This window comes from Scyliorhinus canicula, chromosome 10 (assembly GCF_902713615.1).
Source record: "Scyliorhinus canicula chromosome 10, sScyCan1.1, whole genome shotgun sequence".
Lineage (NCBI taxonomy): Eukaryota > Metazoa > Chordata > Chondrichthyes > Carcharhiniformes > Scyliorhinidae > Scyliorhinus > Scyliorhinus canicula.
This window is the reverse complement of record NC_052155.1, coordinates 63,629,370-63,653,155: the sequence shown is the minus strand read 5'-3', so window position 1 is coordinate 63,653,155 and position 23,786 is coordinate 63,629,370. Positions and strand designations below refer to the sequence as shown.

Sequence of the window (23,786 nt, the reverse complement as noted above, 5' to 3'; positions counted from 1 at the left end):
CAATTGGCAATGGTTACATTCGCTCTTGCTGGAGACAGTCATCGTCTGGCACTTGTGCAATGCGAATGTTACTTGCAACTTGTCAACCCAAGCCTGGATATTATCCAACTCTTGCTGCATTTGTACATGCACTGCTTCAACATTTGGGGAGAAGTGAATGTCATATTTGTGACATGTCAGATATCTGCAGTCTGATCAATTGAATATATTTTAACACATTTTCAAAGTTTCATTGAAATTTAATGAACATTATGTAATCATCAGTGAACATCCCCACTTCTGACTACACTGACAACAAGATACAAGAATTACAAAAGCAAGTGTGGCTTCATGTCATACTGTGATAGCCACAACTCAGTTGGGCTTATCATGTAGTCATGCCTGACATTTGCTTACTAAAACAAACCTTTTATGGAAAGCTAGAGTTTTGGGTGTGCTCTCATGATGCTTGACGAACACATTGCAAATACTTCCAGGGATGTCTCTGATTGAGTCAACAGGATTCTTAAGGGGGACGGTGAGCAACCAGAAGTCGTGGTGCACATAGGGGAGGGTGAGCAACTAGAAGTCGTGGTGCACATAGGCACCAACGACATATCTAAGAAAAGGGATGAGGATCTAAAAAGGGATGAGGATCTAAAAAGGGATTTTAGGGAGTTAGGTTGAAAGCTAAAGAGTAGGACAAGCAGAGTAGTGATCTCAGAATTGCTACCGGTGCCACATGCAAGTGAGGCAAGGAACAGAGAGTGAGTGCAGCTGAACACATGGCTACAGGACTGGTGCAGGAGGGAAGGCTCTAGATATGTGGATCATTGGGATATCTTCTGGAGAAGGTGGGACCTGTACATGAAGGACGGATTGCACCTAAACTGGAGGGGCACCAATATCCAGGGTGGGAGGTTTGCTAGAGTCTTCGGGAGGGATTAAGCTAGTTTGGCAGAGGACTGGGAATCAGAGATATGGATCAGAGGATAGGGCAGCTGTTGAACAGTCAGAAATCGTAGGCAGCAAGTCTGTGAGGAAGGATAAACAGTGGATAAGGCAAAGTTGCACTCAGTGGAATGGGTTAAAGTGTGTCTGTTTCAATGCAAGGAGTGTCAGGAATAAGGGAGATGAACTTAAGAGCATGGATCAATACCTAGAACTACAATGTTGTGGTCATTATGGAGACATGGATTTCACAGGGGCAGGAATGGTTGTTAGATGTTCCGGAGTTTAAATGGTCTCAGAAGAATAGGGAGGGAGGTAAAAGAGGAGGGGACATGGCAGTATTAATTAGGGAGTGCATCCTAGTGCATACCTGTGTGATCCACAGCAAATATCTGCAACTCAAGAAACTTCATCTTAGAATTGATTAGCTGGAGGCTAAGCTTTGAACACTGCAATTTAAAAAAAAAATCATTTACAGGATATGGGTGTCACTGGTTAGGCCAGCATTTATTTTCCATCTCTACTTCCCCTTCAGAAGGGTGGGAAACTATATTCTTGAACCGCTGCAGTCCTCGAGGTGTAGGTACACCCACTTGCTATTAGGAAGGGAGCTCCAGGATGTTGCCCCAACAACAGTGCCGGAACAGCGATATATTTCCAAGTCAGGATGGTGTGTGAGTTGGAAGGGAACCTCCAGGTGTTGGGGTTCCCAGGTGTCTGCTACTCGTCCTTCTGGATGGTAATGGTATTGGGTTTGGAAGATGTTCTCCAAGAAACCTTGGTGGGTTACTGCAGTGCATCTTGTAGAGATGGTACACATGGTTGCCACTCTTTGTCGGTGGTGGAGAGTTTGAATGTTTGTGGAAGGGGGAGCAATCAAGCAGGCTGCTTTGTCCTGGATAGTGTTCTTCTTGATAGCTTCTTGAGTGTTGTTGGAGCCGCACTCATCCAGGCAAGTGGAGAGTATTCCATTACATGCCTGACTTGTGTCTTGTAGATGATTGGGGGGGGGGGGGGGGGGGGTGTCAGGACGCAAATTATTCGCTGTAGAATTCTTAGCCTTTGACGTGCCCTGGTAGCCACAGTATTAATGTGACTTTCCAGTTCAGTTTCTGCTCAATGATAACCCCCATGATGTTGATTGATTGTGGGGGGGGGGGGGATTCAGCGATGTTAATGCCACTGAATGTCAAGGGGCGGTGGTTAGGTCTTCGCATGTAGGAGGTGCTCATTGTCTGGCACTGGTGTGGCATGAATGTAACTTGCCATTTGTCAACCCAAGTCTTGATATTGTCCAGGCCTTGCTGCATTTGGACATAGACTGTTTCATTATCTGAGGAGTCACGATGGTGCTGAGCAGCACAAACATCCCAACGTCCGACCTGATGATGGAAGGGAGGTCATTGATGAAGCAGCTGAAGATAGTTGGACCTCGGACACTACCCTGAGGAACCCAAGGAGTTCCCAAGAGCTCCTCAGGGAATGCATCAGGGAGTGGGAAAAAGTTTCTTGGATGTTTTATTCCAGAAGGCAGTCATACCTCTTAGGCTAGGGTCTTCATGGATTTTGACTGGTCTGGGACAGGAATGTGGGACTACGAGTAAGGCAGATATGGGGACCCAGAAGATGGAAGCAGTGGGGGAGTCTCAGCAGCTGCAACTGCCCTCCAGGTTATCAGCTAATTACTGTTATGTTCTAGTACTGTGACAATGATTGAGTTCACGAACGACAGAGCATCTTGTTCTAGACTAGTTGAATTTATTGTATAACAAACTGTGGGTTGGAAACTAATACTAACAAACTAGAACAATCACACACACAACTAGCTACTACAACTTCTCCTACAGCCTCCCCCAGGTTAGTGTCACATGGTATAACTTGCCTGCCACCTAGTGGTCGGAGGCAATCATATTTACATGCACAATTGCTTATGCATATCACTACAATTACCATTGATATTAATGATTTAGACAAAAGAGATCAAGAGTATGTATCTGTGCCTGCTGATGATTCAAACCTAGGTGGGAATGTAAGCTGCGGAAGACACAATGAGGCCCCAAAAGAGATATACAGAAGTGAGTGAGTGAGCAAAGGCAGCAGACGGAGGAAACAATTTAGGGAAGTGTACATAAGAACAGAAAATCAGAATTGTTTTAGAAGGGCTTGAAATGCTGATGTTCAAAGAAACTGGTGTACTTGTACAAACAAAGTCAGCATGCATGTGCAGCAAGAATTAGGAAGATAAATACATGTTGGCCTAAGAATAATGAAGCCCTGCTACAATCGCACAGGGCTTTGGAATAATGTGCAGTCTTGATTGCCACATTTAAGTGAAGATATACTAGCATTGGAGGCAGTTAAGATTCAGCAGATTGTTTTCTGCGATGAGGGGGCTGTCCTCCTATGAGAGGCTGAGTAAAGTGGGTCTATACTCCGTAGAAGAATAAAGTATAAGGTTCTGAAGGGCCTGATAGGATAGACTGAGGCCAGATTTACATGGAGGCTGGAAGATGAATTTTGGAAACTTACAGACTCTGCTGACCCAGCTGCGAAAGGGCCCCCGTCCACTGTATTTTTGATGTGGGAGACATGAGTTGGATGGAGTTGAGCCCATTGTCTCCAGAGGCAGCAACAGTGGCAGATGGACAGTAATGTCACCAAGCCCGATTTACTGTGACATCAGTTCAGTTGTCATCAAGTCCTCAAACCCATCCCCATGCTCCTCATATAGCCTCCATAGTTCCTTGCCCACCATCCACCATGGACAGACCTCCAGAGCTGTCTGTTCGAAATAGGCATAAACTAATATAATAAAGCTGTAATTCAAACACACCATACTGAAAAAAATATTCAAAGTATTTAACTCCCCTTGTGGCAAAACAAACACATTCTTAATAATAATAATAATAATCTTTGGCACCTGTTCTGATACACAGGGAGAATTCAGAATGTCCAAACCTAACAGCACATCTTTCGGGACTTGTGGGAGGAAACCGGAGCACTGGGAGGAACTGGAGCACCCGGAGGACACGCAAGCAGACACGGGGAGAACGTGCAAACTCAACACAGACAATGACCCAAGCCGGGAATCGAACCTGGGACCCTGGAGCTGTAAAGCAACTGTGCTACCATATCCACCTACCACAAGACGATAAGCCTTTAATAACTTCTTAAACCTGCCAACTATGAACACAGCCACTTGTTGAGATGTTATTTTCGAGCTTTAGAAACAAATAAACTTTCAGAGACATGTCGGCATTGCTAAGACTTTGGTGTCCTCATGAATCAGTCGCTGAAAGTAAGCACGCAGGACAGCAGGCAGTAAAGAAGGCAAATGGTATGTTGAGAGCTTCATAGCGAGAGGATTTGAGTTTAGGAATAGGGATGTTTTATTGCAATTGTATAGGGCATTGGTGAAGCAATTGTGTGCAATTTTGGTGTCCTTATCAGAGGAATAATGTTCTTGCGATGGTGGGAGTGCAGCAAAGTTTTACCAGGCTGATTCCTGGGATGGCAAAAGAATGAGAGGGGATCTCATAGAAACTTAGAAAATTCTAACAGGATTAGACAGGGTAGATTCAGAAAGAATGTTCCCGACAGTGGGGGAGTCCAGAACTAGAGGCCATAGTTTGAGGATAAGGGGGAAACCTTTTAGGACTGAGGCGAGGACAAATTTCTTCACCCAAAGAGTGGTGAATCTGTGGAATTCACTACCACAGAAAGTAGTTGAGGCAAAAAAAAAGAAGGAATTAAATTTAGATTTATTGACACGGGTGGGAAACAGAGGGAAGTAGATCCTTGGAAAATAGGCAACAGGTTTAGATAAAGGATCTGGATCGACGCAGGCTGCATCTGCAACAGGTAAATTGGTAAGGACCAGACCTCTCATCACATGCTGGAGGCCCAGACTAGCAGCAATGTCATTTGGACATGCCCACTCGGTCAGTAGCAATGCTACTGAGCCACTCTTGATGATGTACATCCTGCACGCTTGCCATCATCAGTGCTTCTTCCAAAATGATGTTCAACATGGAGTATGGGTGGGGGAGGATTCCTTGCCAATGTTTGGCTTAATGACATGAGAATTCAAGGGGTCCAGGGAGCACAGAGGATTCCTGGAAATCTCCATCCTGAATGGAGAGGCGGTGACATAGTGGTATCGTCACTGGACTAGTAAACCAGAGAAATACACTGGCAGGTTCAAATCCCGCCACTGCAGATGGTGAAATTTGAATTCAATAAACACCTGGAATTAAAAGTCTAATGATGGACCATGAAACCATTGTCGGTTGTTGTAAAAACCCATGTGGTTCACTGCTGTCCTTTAGGGAAGGAACTCTGCCATCCTTGTTTGATGTGGCCTACATGTGACTCCAGACCCACAGCAATGTGATTGACTCTTAACGTCCCCCTCGCGGGCAATAAATGCTTGCGTAGCCTGCGACTCCCCTCGCGGGCAATAAATGCTTGCGTAGCCTGCGACTCCCCTCGCGGGCAATAAATGCTTGCGTAGCCTGCGACTCCCACATCCCATGAATGAATTTTTAAAAATGTATAACACCACTATGCCATCACTTCTGGTAGGTCTGTTGTGTTGGTGGTGTCTGGGACATTGTAGGCGACGATTCCATAAGTATGACCCATGTCGGGCTCTTGCTTGACTAGTCTGTGGGGCAGACCTCCCAAATTTGGCACAAGCTCCCAAATATTAGTCATGAGAACTTTACAGGATTGACAGGGCTAGGTGCGCAGTTGTCATTTCCAGTGCCTAGTCGATGTGGGGTGGTCCATCCGGTTTCATATATTTTAGAATTTGTAGAAGCTTCATAAAACTGACTGACTTGCTAGGCAAATTCAGAGGGCATTTAAGAGTCAACCACATTGCTGTGGGTCTGGAGTCACGTGTATGTCGGGCAAGGTAAGAATGCAGATTTCCTTTCCGAAAGGGCATCACTGAACCAGATAGGTTTTTAAGACAATGGTTTCATGGTCTCGGTATTACCAAGATTAGCTTTTTAATTTCAGATTTATTTAAATTCCACCCACCTGCCATGGTGGGATGAGAACCCATGCCCCCAGAGCATTAACCTGGATCTCTTGATTGCTAGTCCAGTGATATTACCATAATGCTGCAATCTCCCCAATCAGTGTTGTATTCTGTAAATAAATGTAGTATTAAATAAAAGATTGGTGTCTGCTTTCCTACATCCCTTATGGCTTCAGAATGGAACTAACATGTAGCAGAGAATGTTTATCTAAAAGTGAAGACTGGAAACACAGATCATTTTTTCCAGACAGAAGATGGCAATCAGAATTACTTTGTGAAGAACAGCTGAAAGCATACATTACTTGTCAGGGCACTAATTAGCCACCTAAATCTGAACCTCCAGAGCAGTGGAAAAATGAAGTGGATATGTGGACACAGGCTACATCCCTATCAAGGAGGAAACAAAGCATGGCCTTGGCATTGTTGCTTCCTAATAAAAGTAACATCTGAACTGCAGTATTTTGTGAGCTGGATTCCAACAGATGCATACTTGTGGTTTGGATCTTCGATTAAACTTTGTGGGTGAAATTTACAAGAAAGATTATCTAATATATGCCATGAGACATATATCTGGACAGACTTTGCTAAATTTTGAAAGACATTCCAGAGGCACAAATCATGGGCTTTAATAAACTGCATAAGAGATTGCAGAAATTGGATTGGAAAGTCTTCATTCAGTGCTCACATTTAAATTGCTGGATTGTCAACGCTTGACGTGTTGCTCGTGGAAAGGTTCCCAGGTTAACTGGCGCTTGGTTCTCAGATAAAAGACACCCCTTCGGATCAAATGTCTTTTAGTTAATGCCCAGGGGAAGCAGCAATTTCTAGCAACCTTTATGGCACAAATGGGATATTGTGACGCACGAGGGCTCAATGATTACGGCCTTTTGAGATGGTTCAGATACAGGGCACAGGTACAAGACAAGAGTTACAGGCAAAAACAATGAAGGATGAAAGCATTTTTAGCAGATTTGGCAGACATCAGGATTTGAATAGTAATAATAGACAAACAGCCAGGAATGTCCAAGGAACTGTTAACAGATGTTACTCAAAATATTATGCAATGAAACTGCCCAAAGCGGAACAGCAGAATTTTCATGACACATGTTATAGAAAATTTGAAGCTGAAGATGATGATCAGGTTGAATTTCAGGGAACTGTACTTATACGAGAAGCTTTAATCTAGCAATGAGTATTAGTCATAGATCATTTAACAGCGCCGGGTTAAATAGTGGTTGCTCCTCAACAGAGTCTAGATCAGACTGGTTAAAATGTTATTTAGATTTACTCAAGTGGTAAGGATCAAAGCAAGGTCAAGGAGTTCTACTGAAAGCTCTACTCATCTCAGGTTTGGGAATGATAGCACAGAGGTCACTGAATAGAGTGGTGGTTCCATACAAAACAGCTGAATTCACCAATTCATTAGTACTGATGTAGTCACTGATGAGACACAGACTGCTTGCTGGGCAAGCTTTAAAGAAAAAGGCACAAATGAAACGGCATCGAACATGATAACTTTTGGAAAGTCAGCGAATCTATAGTTTACACAATCAGTGCATTATTGCATCATGTTCACAAAACCAGACATTTTTAATCAGAATGTTCAAGAAGTGGCAATGGCATTAGATAATAAGAATCAAGAGAGAAAAAGATAGTGTTGAGACTTGGAACACTGGCTAAATGACATGGGAAGGAATTTGCTCATTTCATTTTTAGAGACATGCAGAAATATTAACATTGTAATTATGAACACTGGAGCTGAAAGTCTTTTTCGTAATGAACCCACTGAAATAAATCAGTGATCGGTGAGATGCTCCACTACATCTTAGCCGATCAACAAAACTGCAAGGCAACGACGCTTGGCACCAGCAGTGCATGCAAGAATTCACTTCACATGGGTGCTACAGTCCTCAACAGTTGGTCCATGGGGGAAAAGACAAATATCTTCTGTGATGTGTGATAAGTCTCCCTATCCTAGAAGGAATTACAATCAGTTGCACCTTTTCTGCACACTTGAATGCTTTACTTGCAGGGAGAAGCACATTCATCAAGGCCAAGGTCTTGGAGAAAATACTGAGAACTCGGAGGCATTGCATAAGACCATGCAACATTTTAATCCAGTTATGGGGAACAAAATACAGTGGCTAGAAGGCCAGATGGAGATAGGCAGCGGGCCAGATGGCAAAATAATTCTAATGCATAGAACAGGGCCATTGTATCCAAAGGAGTGGGTACCCGAGTGATGTACATACCAGAAGGGTCCAGTGAATGAAAGGACGCAATTGTTGCAGGAAAAAAAACCAGCAAGATTAAATTTTAGTTAATTGTCCAAGCTAAGAAGCAATATGGCAAAATGGAATGAAATTGGAAAGCAACAAAATAGTGCAAGTTCTTATAGAGGATCTGGAAGCTCTTCTTGCATCAGAAAACGTTCAAATAAAAGAAATAGAACCTCTGCTTACGGGAGGGAGAGATACTGCAGTAGTTCAGAAAGACATTGAAGTGCAAGTAGAAGCCTTAACTGAACTAGATTATAAAATAGAACAAGACTACAGAACAATCTAGGAATATTACCAGAAGTCCTTATGACTAGGAGGCTGCTAAAAAAGATAAATTGAGATACAAAACCAAAAGATTTGGATAATTAGAAAGAATTTGATGTATACTTTGAAGCACTGGACAGGAGACAGCCAGCTTCATCACATAGATGGATAAATACGAAAATGTCTACCCAGAAAGGACTTCTAAGGCTAAAGCCAGGCTAGCAACTTGGGTTTGAGAGACTTGGAGATCAAGATGTTAGAATAAACTTTCCCATGGTGGGACAAATAATCCTGAAAAACTTTCCTTAGCTTTGTTGGCTGCACATTTTTGGAAATATAGGTCAACCATTATAAAAGCACATAATAGGTCAGACAAATAGGCTTTCAAAACACATAAAGAGGGAAACAAAGAGGAAAGGAAAGTACAGAAATTAAATAAATGAGTTTGTCGTTTAAATAATGCATTGGAAATGTCTTGTTGAACTGTACTCAAATGAACGCAGATCTATCAATGTTATCCTAGCAGCGCAAAATGAAATTCTAAGTCATCTTTATGATGCATATTGATGATTTTCTATGGGGTGGTTATGTGGAATTTGAGCAATTTATTTCATATGATTAAAATGGAACTCAAGACTGGAAATCAGGCTTTGGAAGCCTTTGAATATACAGGCTTACAATTAAGCAAAATATGTCAGGGCAGCAGGCTTGAAGGGCCGAATGGTCTATCCTTGGAGTGCAGCTAAGAACTTTGATTGGACCGCTAAATTAGCTGTGCACTCAGACAGCAGGGCATGCAAGGAGCTGTACGATCTTCTCCTGCTAATATTTCTTGTGTTTTTTATTTAGAAATATTTAGAATGCAGAGGGTTAATCAAAAGGCAGCCAACTTGAATGATAAAAACCAAGTCACGGATTTGATAAATTTAAGACAATTTTTGTTTTAACATAGAAGCAACTAATAAAAAAATAAAATGATTTAAGCAGATGTGCTGTTGGATTTGTGCTTCTCCTAAGAGTGTTGTTTAAGAGGAAAGAAGTCAGGCATATGGTAGAAGAGGAAATCTAGCGTTTAGATAGAACATACCTCCCCATAGAAAATCATCAACATGCATCGTAAGATACCTGAGAGTTGCCTTTTGTCGTACCAGGGCTAGCATTGCTGAATCCGCATTCAGTTCAGTATAGTTTACTTTTAGCAAGATATTTCCAACCGAGAAATATCATACCCTTGATACATCATTCAATGCACAAATATATTTAATTCCGCAGTTTCCTTTCCACTTTTATTCACAGTATAGATAATTCCACACACTGCAACCTCTCTAGTCTGGAATGCCTAGGACAAAAGCCACATATTTAGCAACAAGTGCTGATCTGTGCACAAGCACGCGCGTATGATGGAAGGGGAAATTACTGTGCACGAAACATATCTGTCTCATTCTCAAAAACATTCTTGAAATTTACCTCCTTATTGACTGCATCCTCTTCTCTCTCCACTCATCCTTGGATATGTTAGGGGCACTTATCCTTGACAAAGCCATTAAACTAGTGCCTGGCAAGGCTCTGGGGATTTACTGTTACAATAATTTTGGCCATAATATGAACTCTTATTGCAGTGCCACATGTGGCCAGTCCTGGACTTGTATGCACTCCAGACAACTAATGTTTCTAGATTTGAAAGGTCAAGAGTATCTCAATTCGCAGACAATATTAAATTAGAAAGTCTGGGAAATGGCAAGTCGGACCATCATCTTTCAAAGAAACTTCATATTTAGCAGAAAGAATAGGCAGGAGACAGATGCAAACACTGAACAATTAAATTTTCAGTGGAACACAAGACTGTGCCTTTAGCTATCTCGGTCTTTAGCGTTGAAATTCTTTCCCCAAACTCTCATGTCTCTCAATCTCACTCTACTCCATTACGATGTTCCTTAAAACCTAACTTTATGAAGAAGATTTGGTCCATTTATCCTAGTATCTCCTTACCTGGTACGGTGTTAAACTCTGTCCAGTATCACTCCTCAGAAGTGCCTTGCAGGACGTGCGTAATGAGTTACATAAATGCAAGTTTGTTAAATGGGATGAACAGAAAAATCCAGGATTTAAATTAATTTCCTGATACTGCAAGCCAATGACACATAGATTAAAAGACCAAAAAAATCCAATGGTAAATTTTCACCAGGGAATCTTTAGAACAGGGTTGTCTACAGTGTTAGGTGTCCCATTGTAAACAAATCATTAAAGCCAAATAGAGCAAAAAGCATAATACACCAAAATTAAACCACAGATAGGAATGCAAAAGGCAAGATAGAGGGACTGGAGCAGATTTAAAAAAATTAATGCTTGATTCAAAAAAAGTGCAGCAAGAAGTCTTATAACAGGTTAAAGTCCAACATGTTGTTTCAAACACTAGCTTTCGGAGCACTGCTTTTTCCTCAGGGGAATCAAAAATGCAAACAGGGTTTTGATAGGGTAAACAGGGAATGTTGGTTAGGAGTCAATGACAGAGTCATCAAATTAAAATGATCAACAACAGCAGCTTGATCTTCATCTGGGTGGGTTTTGGACAATAGAATGCTTTGCCACCAGGAGCAGGCAATGTAGAAACCATCACGTTATTTAAAAGATAGAAAGAAAATTGAAGCAGAGGAAGATAGGTTTTTAGAAGTAGCAGCAGAGGTTTTTAGAAGTAGCAGAGGCAATAGCCAAAATGCACTTGTTCTGTACTCACCCTCTATGTTTCTATACAAAACTATTTACTGATCAATACATTTATAGACTAAAATACCACAGGTATTTGTGAAACTGAATTTCCATTCAAAAGGTAGAAGACCCACAAAATGGACAGAACCCGCAGCTGGAGTAACATCTTGCATTTATATAGCACTTCTAATGTAGAAAAGTTAACCATTAACTGTAGAAAAGGTAACCATTAACTTTTTATTTTTAAGATGCTTCTATCATCCTGGGTGTGTTATAATGTTTTGCCAAAATATGATTGAAGGTGAAAATGATCTTCAGGACTAGAAAAGCCAGGGCTCTTCTGGTAATCTGAAAGGCAGAAGACAAAAGTATCTAAAAAATGAAAAGGCAAGAATAGAAAAACAGTTCAAATCCGGCCAACATTATTGAACAATCAGATCAGTGATTAAGCTCCTTACTTAGATAGGAGTTCTTTAATTAGTGCGCCACAAAAATGTTCCTGACTGATTTGTGTATTTAATATGGACTACATACATGACATTTATGCAAGGCAACGATTATTTTTCACTCACCCCCTGTCATCATATTACATTATGCCAAATGAATTTTCACTGCTCATGAAGACAAAATTTGACACAAGCAATTCACATTACCTGCAGACTGAATATTAAATATCCACTGACACTCTGTTCAGCAATAACATCTTCCATTGTGCGCAGTGTTGTTCCCAGGTAAGAATTCAAAAGCTGAGTGGGAAGCAGTCCAACTGAAGATGCAACAAGGTAGTTTGGAAGAGATAAATCCGTAATCTGCAGGACAACAAAAGTAAATGTTAGTTCAGGAAGCAATCAATTTTTGCATCAAATTGAGGATCAATTTGTCAGTTATGTGGATAAATTAAGATAATCTAGGGTTGTTTTCTTTAGAGAAGGCAAGCATGAGATTGATAGGGAGATTGATAGAGGTGATCCAAATCATGAGGGTCGATGAGTGTGTGTTAATCATGGACAGTCGAGGGCAGCACGGTGGCACAATGGTTAGCACTGTTGCCTCACAACACCAGGGACCCGGGTTCAATTCCGGCCTTAGGTGCCTGTGTGTGGAGTTTGCATGTTTGCCTCGTGTCTGCATGTATTTCCTATGTGAACTCCAGTTTCCTCCCTGTTTAAAATGTGCAGGTTAGGTGGATTGGCCTTGCAAAAATTGCCCCTTGGGTGTTCAAAGATGCACAGGTTAGGTGGGATTGCGGGGATGGGACACTCTTTCAGAGGGTCAATGCAAACTTGTTGGGCCAAATTCCCTTCCTGCTAGATTACAAAAGCAGTGAGGTCATGTAGGAGTTTGATAGAACTTTGGTGAGGCCACAGCTGGACGACTGTGTGTAATCCTGTCGCCACATTATATGAAGGATGTGATTGCACTTGGAGTGCCTGGGATGGAACATGTGAGTTATGAGAGGTTGGATAGACTTGGTATAAAGGGCTGCACGGTAGCGCAGTGGTTGGCACTGCTGCCTCATGGCACTGAGATCCTGGGTTCGATTCCCATAACACAAAAATGTGCAGGATAGGTGAATCGGCCATGCCAAATTTCCCTTTAATTGGAAAAAAAATTGGGTACTCTAAATTTCTTTTTAAAAAATGGACAGGTTGGGCAGCACGGTGGCACAGTGGTTAGCATTGCTGCCTACGGCGCTGAGGACCCGGGTTCGAATCCCGGCCCTGGGTCACTGTCCGTGTGGAGTTTGCACGTTCTCCCCGTGCCTGCGTGGGCTTCACCCCCACAACCCAACGATGTGCATGTTAGGTGGATTGGCCATGCTGAATTGCCCTTAATTGGAAAAAAATAATTGGATACGCTAAATTTATTTATTTTTTAAAAATGGACAGGCTTTGGTTGTTTTTGCTGGAGCAGAGACGACTGGGGGATGACATGCTCGAGGTGTACAAGATAACGAGGGGCATGACATGGTGGATAGGAAGCATCCATTCCGCTTCTGTGAAGGGTCAGTTAAGGGACACAAGTTCAAGGTGAAGGGCAGGAAGTTGGGGGGGGGGGGGGGGGGGAATGTAAGGAAAACATTTTTTACCTAGAGGCTGGTGATGGTCTGGAATGCACTGCGCGAGAGGGTGGTAAGGCCAGGTTGCCTCACATCCTTTAACAAGTACCTGGATGAGCTCTTGGTATGTGATCACATTTGAGGCTAATGGCCAAGTGCTGACAAATGTGATTAGGTAGGTTAGGAGTCTTTCATGAGTTGATGCAGACTCAATAAGTCAAAGGGCCTCTTCTGCACAGTATTTTCTGTGATTATGTGGTCGAGAGAAACGGTTGACATCCATGGACAGAACTTGGATGAGCACCTAGAAAGAAAACATTTGCATGGCTATGGGGAAATGGAGTGGTTCTGAATGAGCTACTTTTTCAGCGAGTTGGCTGGACCTGGCAGCAATGCTCATATCCCATAAACCACTAAGAAAACAAACCAGGTGTTTGTGTTGCTGCCCCTACACCCAATCATGGTCTGCGGATATCCACTCCCTAAATTCCCATGGTTAATAGCTTCTACAAATAAAAAGCTTGCAACTTTTGTCAATATAACTACGAATTCCGAATAATTCCATTATTGCAGCTGGATTTGATCAGAACAACTTTTTAAGCTTCAATTTAATCCAAGCTTGGTCTCACTGATTATTAAACAACTGCAAGAGCCAGAAACTTGTTGATTGTTTGTGCCTATGGATTAAAGAATATTCCACTACCACAGCTGTTCTCTCTTTCTCAGTCAGCTTCAATGATACTCTTAATTTATACTTGGTGCATCTCCATCATACGCTCAAATTAGGCAGGCGTTATTCTTTCCACAACATCACTTTGGGTTATAATTTGCACCCATGTTTAGTGAAGTACACTGGAAACTTAACTCATAGATGGGAACAATGATCTGAAACCTAATGTGTGAATGTCTAGGGGCATGATGTAGTTGTCAGCTGGATATATCCCTGGAGGTTGCATCACATGATCCCTAGCCTGCAACTGCCTCATCCAGTCAACAGTCTTCCCCATTACAAATCATAGCCAATAGTTACATTGTTCAAAGGAAAAAACTCCATACAATATTTTTCCTGGCTTGATTAATCTTTGTTTCAAAGTCACATAATTCATCAAAGGTTGGAAATCTAGCATGCTATCAAATACAAACCACTGCTCCTTTAATTAAAAACACAAAATAGGCAATTTTGTCTATTTCTTCGATGCACTGATTAATTTTACTCTGGTAAGGCGGCATGAGGCACAGTAGTTAGCACTGGGACTGCAGCACCGAGGACCCCGGTCACTGTCTGTGTGGAGTTTGCACATTCTCCCTATGTCTGCCTGGGTTTCACCCCCACAACCCAAAGATGTGTAGTTTAGGTGTATTGGCCACACTAAATTGCCCCTTAATTGGAAAAATATATTATTGGGTACTCTAAATTAAAAAAAAATAAAAATAAATATTTCTCTGGTATAGATTTGGAGTTAGGCATTGAAAATTGAATTCTGCCCTGTACCAAATGTAATGTGGGTTACAAAGAGGACTGTTGTTGCACAACACAAAATTACCCAAAGGAATTATATTCTTTGTACACGACTCAACTCACTCAGAATTGTTGCTAATGAGGTGCAAATCTGCATTAGTCGATATTAGCAAAAAACAAAGAACTGTTCATTGCAGGTTTTTTTTGCTGCGTTCAATAATTTTACCCTGCACGAGGCTGAAAAGCTCATGGGCTGTTCATCTGTAGATCCAACCAAAATGCTTGCCTTTTTTTTCATTACTTTATCAGAATTACAAAGTGAGGACAGGGGCAAACCCCTAATCCAGCTCCTTGCCTGCTCCAAAAAACAATTCAAATTGAATCCAATTCATGGTCCTCACAAGAGACAAATACCAGATTCAGGCATTACACCCGACCTCATGCTCATCTTAGCCACAAGGCCGAGTTGCCATTGCTAAATTCAGTTGTCAATTGGATATAAATGGTGCAAGAAGCCCCTTTGGAATTGGACCACTTCTGTTAGGAAGCTTTCTGTGTTGAAGCAAGTATAATTTCAAGAATGTATATTGTCAGCCTGTGAATAAATTTAAACATATTTAAATTAAAAAGCATGGGTTTCTTTCAAGTGTCTTGTCTCTGCAATAGGTTCATAAACTGTGATTTTAAGAGTTAATTCAGTATATAGCATTGGAATGAAAACCATCATCTCTTTGCTCCAATGATGGGGTTGGTTATCCTCAAGCAACTTTACATTTGTTTTTGCAATTTTCATATTTTCCCCATTATCAGGCCTTCTTGCTGAACTCCTTGATACTGTTTCAAACATTGGATTTCATATTGCGCAGGTCGTTCCTGAACAGTTACTAATGGGCTTGATAGACAAAATTCAACCACAGATGAGGACAGGGCTTAAAAGAATGGTAGAGAAATCAATCCATGATGCATTATCATATTCACATCATGAGCTACACCTCACTCATGTGCAGTCCGATTTGAACATCTGTCCCAATATAGGTAGTTACTGCCAAATTCATTTTTAATACCGCTACCAGCATCAGCCTCTGATCTACACCACTCCTGGCCTCGCGGACCACTTTTGCCAGTGGGAAACTAGATGATCACCTTTTAAAACACTCACAACAGATCTGTTAGAGTAACACTCCTTTACACAAGTCTTGGTATTTGAACTGGATTGTTTCAGTGAAGTGGGTGGGATGGTGCGAGAGAAAAACGGGTACGGCCAGAGATGGAAAGTTCAGCATCAGTTGCAGCATGACCGTCAGCTTTGACTATATGCTTAGATTGATTCAGGGAAGAAATCAAAACATACGACCTTCAAGACAACAGGACTACCACTGTGCTAAAACGGCAGTTAGAACCAGAAATGCACACGGGGATCTCCGTGGCTGCTATTCCATAAAGTGGTCATCTAATCTTCTTTGGATAATGCAGTGTTGTGAGCAGCAAATATTGAATAATTTGAAAGGAGGATACACAAATTGATACTTTACCTGGAAGGAGTGCTCGGGACCTTGCACAGTGAGGATACAAAGAATAAAAGGGCAGGTGTTACATCATCTGCACTTGCATTGAAAAATGCAATGAGAAGTGCAGCAAGTAATATGGGGGGGGCGGGGGAAAGAATAGAGAGCCTCGGAAAGAACAATCCGTTTGGGATATTGAAAAGGCGTGCATGGGTGTTTTCTAGAGCTGTTGGGGAGGGTTTAAACTAATGTGGCAGGGGGATGGGAACCGATGCAGGAAGTTGGAAAGTTGTAAAACAGGGACAGAAGCAAAAGGGGAAAGGGGAAAAGTGCAAGGCAGAGAAGACATAGTCAAAAATCTAAAAGGGTGACAGTACAAGGTAAAGTGACTGAGGGGAGCTCAGTGAATAGGCCCAGTAATAACAAAAGGAATAAAACTGGAGATGTTAAGATTCAAAACAGAGGTAAAAAAACCCAACATAAGTGTACTTTACCTGAATACTCGTAGTATTCGGAATAAAGTAAATGAGTTGATGGCACAAATCATCGTAAATGACTATGATTTAGTGGCCATTACTGAAACATGGTTCAAGGATGGTCACGACTGGGAGTTAAATATCCGAGGGTATCAAACTATTCGGAAGGACAGAGTGGATGGTAAGGGAGGTGGTGTTGCTCTGTTATTTAAGGATGACATCCGGGCAATAGTAAGGGATGACATCGGTGCTATGGGGGATAAGGCTGAATCCATTTGAGTGGAAATCAGGAATAGTAAGGCGAAAAAGTCACTGATAGGAGTAGTCTATCGGCCACCAAATAGTAACGCTATGGTGGGACAGGCAATAAACAAAGAAATAACTGATGCATGTAGAAATGGTACAGCAGTTATCATGGGGGATTTTAATCTACATGTCGATTGGTTTAACCAGGTCGGTCAAGGCAACCTTGAGGAGGAGTTTATTGAATGTATCAGCGATAGTTTCCTAGAACAGTATGTAATGGAACCTACGAGGGAACAAACGGTCCTAGATCTTGTCCTGTGTAATGAGACAGGATTGATTCATGATCTCATAGTTAGGGATCCACTCGGAAGGAGCGATCACAATATGGTGGAATTTAAAATACAGATGGAGGGTGAGAAAGTAAAATCAAATACTAGTGTTTTGTGTTTAAACAAAGGATATTACAAGGGGATGAGAGAAGAACTAGCTAAGGTAGACTGGGAGCTAAGACTTTATGGTGGAACAGTTGAGGAACAGTGGAGAACCTTCCAAGCGATTTTTCACAGTGCTCAGCAAAGGTTTATACCAACAAAAAGGAAGGACGGAAGAAAGAGGGAAAATCGACCGTGGATATCTAAGGAAATAAGGGAGAGTATCAAATTGAAGGAAAAAGCATATAAAGTGGCAAAGATTGCTGGGAGATTAGAGGACTGGGAAATCTTTAGGGGGCAACAAAGCTACTAAAAAAGCTATAAAGAAGAGTAAGATAGAGTATGAGAGTAAACTTGCTCAGAATATAAAAACAGACAGTAAAAGTTTTTACAAATATATAAGACAAAAAAGAGTGGCTAAGGTAAATATTGGTCCTTTAGAGGATGAGAAGGGAGTTTTAATAATGGGAAATGAGGAAATGGCTGAGGAACTGAACAGGTTTTTTGGGTCGGTCTTCACAGTGGAAGACACAAATAACATGCCAGCGACTGATAGAAATGAGGCTATGACAGGTGAGGACCTTGAGAGGATTGTTATCACTAAGGAGGGAGTGATGGGCAAGCTAATGGGGCTAAAGGTAGACAAGTCTCCTGGCCCTGATGGAATGCATCCCAGAGTGCTAAAAGAGATGGCTAGGGAAATTGCAGATGCACTAGTGATAATTTACCGAAATTCACTAGACTCTGGGGTGGTCCCGGTGGATTGGAAATTAGCAAACGTGACGCCACTGTTTAAAAAAGGAGGTAGGCAGAAAGCAGGAAATTATAGGCCAGTGAGCTTAACTTCGGTAGTAGGGAAGATGCTGGAATCTATCATCAAGGAAGAAATTGCGAGGCATCTGGATAGAAATTGTCCCATTGGGCAGACGCAGCATGGGTTCGTAAAGGGCAGGTCATGCCTAACTAATTTAGTGGAATTTTTTGAGGACATTACCAGTGCAGTAGATAACGGGGAGCCGATGGATGTGGTATATCTGGATTTCCAGAAAGCCTTTGACAAGGTGCCACACAAAAGGTTGCTGCATAAGATAAAGATGCATGGCATTAAGGGTAAAGTGGTAGCATGGATAGAGGATTGGTTAATTAATAGAAAGCAAAGAGTTGGGATTAATGGGTGTTCCTCTGGTTGGCAATCAGTAACTAGTGGTGTCCCTCAGGGATCCGTGTTGGGCCCACAATTGTTCACAATTTACATAGATGATTTGGAGTTGGGGACCAAGGGCAATGTGTCCAAGTTTGCAGATGACACTAAGATGAGTGGTAAAGCGAAAAGTGCAGAGGATACTGGAAGTCTGCAGAGGGATTTGGATAGGTTAAGTGAATGGGCTAGGGTCTGGCAGATGGAATACAATGTTGACAAATGTGAGGTTATCCATTTTGGTAGGAATAACAGCAAACGGGATTATTATTTAAACGATAAAATATTAAAGCATGCCGCTGTTCAGAGAGACTTGGGTGTGCTAGTGCATGAGTCTCAGAAGGTTGGTTTACAAGTGCAACAGGTGATTAAGAAGGCAAATGGAATTTTGTCCTTCATTGCTAGAGGGATGGAGTTTAAGACTAGGGAGGTTATGTTGCAATTGTATAAGGTGTTAGTGCGGCCACACCTGGAGTATTGTGTTCAGTTTTGGTCTCCTTACTTGAGAAAGGACGTACTGGCGCTGGAGGGTGTGCAGAGGAGATTCACTAGGTTAATCCCAGAGCTGAAGGGGTTGGATTATGAGGAGAGGTTGAGTAGACTGGGACTGTACTCGTTGGAATTTAGAAGGATGAGGGGGGATCTTATAGAAACATTTAAAATTATGAAGGGAATAGATAGGATAGATGCGGGCAGGTTGTTTCCACTGGCGGGTGACAGCAGAACTAGGGGACATAGCCTCAAAATAAGGGGAAGTAGATTTAGGACTGAGTTTAGGAGGAACTTCTTCACCCAAAGGGTTGTGAATCTATGGAATTCCTTGCCCAGTGAAGCAGTTGAGGCTCCTTCATTATATGTTTTTAAGGTAAAGATAGATAGTTTTTTGAAGAATAAAGGGATTAAGGGTTATGGTGTTCGGGCCGGAAAGTGGAGCTGAGCCCACAAAAGATCAGCCATGATCTAATTGAATGGCGGAGCAGGCTCGAGGGGCCAGATGGCCTACTCCTGCTCCTAGTTCTTATGTTCTTATGTGCAGTGATATCGTGACGGAAGTGGTAAAGTATGAATTGCTGAAATCAGAGGTTGGTGGGCAGGAAGGACTTGATCTGAAGGACACAGGCAGCAGTTTGAGACACTCAAGTTTACAATATATAGGGAGACCAGCAAGAGTGTGTTAGAATAGCTAAGTCTTAAGTTAGCAAAGACATGAATGCGCCACTCAGCAGCATATAGAGCCTGTTTTAACATATCACAGAATTGCCCAAATACCTGACCCTCTAATAATGCATGCAATCAATCTTTGGTTGATGATGAAATCACTGTACAGTCAGCATTCTGGAACGTTACCAATAAGTATTGAAATAGTCTCACTGTGGCAAATCACGTATACTCAGATCACAAAATGCTGGATGAAACCTACTGTCAGAATTAACTAAATATACACAAGAGGATAAAAAAAATTTTTTTTAAAATAATTTTCAAAAAAACAAAAACAATGGCAATGTTCAATTAGACAAAGAACAAATTATTTTGTACCTTATTTTAGTGTATAGTTGGATTCTGCACAAAAATATTACAATACATTTGTTTATTTAAACAGAAATTCTTGTAGTCAGGAAACAAACCTTTTTAAACTTTCATCTTAGAATGAAGTTGGTTAACAAATATTTGTTGAATTTGAAAATACACTAGGTATATTTTTTCCCCCAAATTACAGTCCCTCCGAACATATGTGAAGTATTTTTTTTAAACCCTGCTGGTTGCGTATTATAAAAAAAAGCACTGAATTTTTTGAGGCTTGACAGGGTGGATGTGGAAATGATGTTCCCTCATGTGGGAGAATCTAGAACTAGGGGACCACTGTTTGAAAATAAGGGGTCATCCAGTTAATAAAAATGAAAAAATGAAAATCGCTTATTGTCACAAGTAGGCTTCAAATGAAGTTACTGTGAAAAGCCCCTCGTCGCCACATTCCGGCACCTGTTCGGGGAGGCTGGTACGGGAATTGAACCGTGCTGCTGGCCTGCCTTGGTCTTCTTTCAAAGCCAGCGATCTAGCCCTGTGCTAAACAACCCCTGTTAAGAGAGAGAGGAGAAAATATTTTTCTAGAGCGTTGAAAGATTTGGAATTCTCTTTCTCAGAAGGTGGTTGAAGTAGACTCTTTGAATATCGTTATGGCAGAAGTAAAGAGATTTTTAACAAGCAAGGGCAAAGCGCTATTGGGGATAGGCAAGAATGTGAAGTTTGAGTTTAAAATTAGATCATCCATGATCTTATTGAATGGCGGAGCAGGTCAGAGGGGCAGAGCGGTCTACACCTGCCCCTAATACGTATATTTGTACATGTGTTCGTATGTTGCAGTCAGACACACACACACACAAAAAAAAAATCACATTTAAAAAAATTAAAATACCAGAGTATCAAAATCAGATGATCTTTGTAGACATTTAAATATTGTAAAAAGTGTATCTTTCTTGACTGGACTGTTATCAGGGTTCAGATGCAAATTTTTATCTAACATTTTATCCATTAGCACCCCGAGAAATAAATTTGTTTATCTAAAAATGTAGTAATCACATGACCTTTCAAATGGTTGGTAATGGCATGAAATGTTTAAAAACTGTACCTCAAATACTAAATAATTAACATTTACTTATATTTTTGAAAATGGGGTTCACGTTCTTCATACTCAGAGTTTAGTATTCTTTATCAGTTTCAGTAATGGATTACAATTCCTGTGTGTTGGAAACACTAAGCCAGGTTGACGCCACCTCGGAGTAATCAGTCTTTCAGGTATTAAGCGAGTCTAGACAGTTGACAATTACTTCAGAAAGAATTAAAAGCTGTTTAAAAATATCCTTTGATTTATTTTCCCCAGTTTCAGACAGTGAACCATTATATTCTTGGGGTTAACTGTTGACACTCTCATCAGGGCATTTCATTATCTCCAAAATACTATTTTCGACCCGATTTGTCTGTAAACAGTACATCTCAAAAGCTAATGGTCAGTTTCAACAAAACTTGGATACACAGACAGGTTATGGCCCCAAGATTTAAAAAACAAAAAATGTTTTTAATTAAAGATTTGTAAGCTATATGAGACAAAGGCAATTGTGAACATACATTGAAAACAACAGGGAAAAAAATTAAGACACATTGGAGAATGTTAAACAAGAAGCCACAACCAATGGGTGCTTATTCCCAGTCAGGTCCCCCACTTTCCTTCCCCCCCACCCCCCGCCCAACCTACCTTTCTTCTCGACCCCTCCGCCCACGTCATGGTCTAGTTGTCGGTGTGCCCTCTTTTTTTCTTCAGCTTCTATATTTTGTTCCTGTATGATTGGCGTGACACCGTGTGCATTGTTATTTGCTGACCTTGCATGGGCTCTTGTTTCTTTGTCCCCTGCGGCCCCGTTTGGGGTCTATATTTCTTTGTCGTCGTCCCCGCCCCACTGACATTCGTTACTATATTGTGGATTTCAGCTCCTTCTGGTTTACTGCCTATTGGCTGCAAACAGGTCTTGAAACAATTGGATGAATGGCTCCCATGTTTTATGGAACCCTTCTTCCGACCCCTGGATGGAAAATTTGATTTTCTCCACCTGGAGAAATTCCGATAGGTCGGACAGCCAGTCTGGAGCTTTGGGTGGTGTTGCCGATCGCCAGCCGAGCAGGATTGTCCGCTGGGAGATTAGGGAGGCAAAGGCAAGGGCGTCAGCCCTCCTCCCCATGAATAGATCAGGTTGTTCCGAGGCCCCAAAGACTGCCACACTCGGAAACAGCTCCACCCTCATTAACAACACCTTGGACATTACCTCGAAGGCAGCGGAGCAGAACCCGACAAGTCTGGGGCAAAACCAGAACATGTGGGCGTGGTTGGCCAGGCCTCCTTGGCACCATTCACATTTATCCTCCACCTGCTGGAAGAACATGCACATTCAGGTTCTAGTTAAGTGGGCTCAGTGTACCACTTTTAGCTGCATTACACTTAGCCTTGCGCAAGTTGAGGTGGAGTTGACCCTATGCAGTGCTTCACTCCAACATCCCCACCCCATTTCAAACGCCCAGTCCTCCTCCCATTTTTCTCCTGGAACTTCGAGTGTTGTCCCTAAATGACAATGTTCCTCCGTCCTGTCTCCACTTTTGAAGGTGCCGTCCATTGCCGCGATCGTGAAATTGTGGTTATTGCAGATAGGTTGGTGTACAGACATTTTGGTTAGTCCAAAGTGCTGTCACAGTTGGTTCCACTGCCAGATTGTTGCTACCACCACTGGTGGTATTGTTGAGTATTTGTTAGGTGGGGATCGGAGCATCGCCGTGGCCAGGGCCCAGAGGGAGGTCCCCCTGCAGGAGCCAGGAGCCCTCCTCCATACCCACCCACTCCTGGCCACTTTTATCCACCTGCTTTACTACACCCCCCGCAGTTGCAGCCCAGTGGTAATGTTGGAGGTTTGGGAGTGCTTGTCCCCCTTTGGTTCTCGCTCTCAGATTATCTTTTTTGGGTTCTAATCTCCCCCCCCCCACTCCACTCACCCACAAAGGCCATGATCTACCTACCACCCACCCACAAAGGCCATGATCAGTTTTTCTAATGAGTTGAAGGCAGCCTTGGGGATGTGGAGCGGTATGGATCTGAAAAGGAAGAGGAACCTGGGCAGTACGTTCATCTTGATCGTCTGCACTCTCCCCGCCAACGAGAGTGGGCGTGCCCATCTACGCAGGTCCTTTTTTACTTCCTCCAATAGACCGATCAGATTCCATTTGTGGTCCCTGCCCACCATGAGCGATTTTGATCCACAGGTAGTGGAATTTATGCCAGGCCTGCTTAAATGGCAGTCCTCCAGCTTCGTCCCTCACCCTTGTGGGTTCACCAGGTAGACCTCGCTTTTTCCCCGGTTAAGTTTATAGCCCGAGAAGGCTCCAAACTCTTTCAAGAGCGCCATAGGGCAGCACGGTAGCCTTGTGGATAGCACAATTGCTTCACAGCTCCAGGGTCCCAGGTTCGATTCCGGCTTGGGTAACTGTCTGTGTCGAGTCTGCATATCCTCCCCGTGTGTGCGTGGGTTTCCTACAGGTGCTCCGGTTTCCTCCCACAGTCCAAAGATGTGCAGGTTAGGTGGATTGGCCATGATAAATTGCCCTCAGTGTCCAAAACTGCCCTTAGTGTTGGGTGGGGTTACTGGGTT

General features: G+C 42.3%; 1 protein-coding gene across 4 annotated transcripts in view; it reads right to left on the bottom strand.

The window, feature by feature from the left end:
* tmem64 (transmembrane protein 64) overlaps positions 1 to 23,786 on the bottom strand; it is a 76,564-nt gene that overhangs the window by 9,656 nt on the left and 43,122 nt on the right. The window contains exons 2-3 of one of the 4 annotated variants that reach the window (XM_038809078.1): positions 11,880 to 12,035; positions 10,510 to 10,644 (exon numbers count right to left, since the gene is read on the bottom strand). In XM_038809078.1, coding sequence (XP_038665006.1) covers positions 10,510 to 10,644; positions 11,880 to 12,035 — 291 coding nt within the window. The other 3 variants (XM_038809079.1, XM_038809081.1, XM_038809080.1) reach the window with 3 other exon arrangements.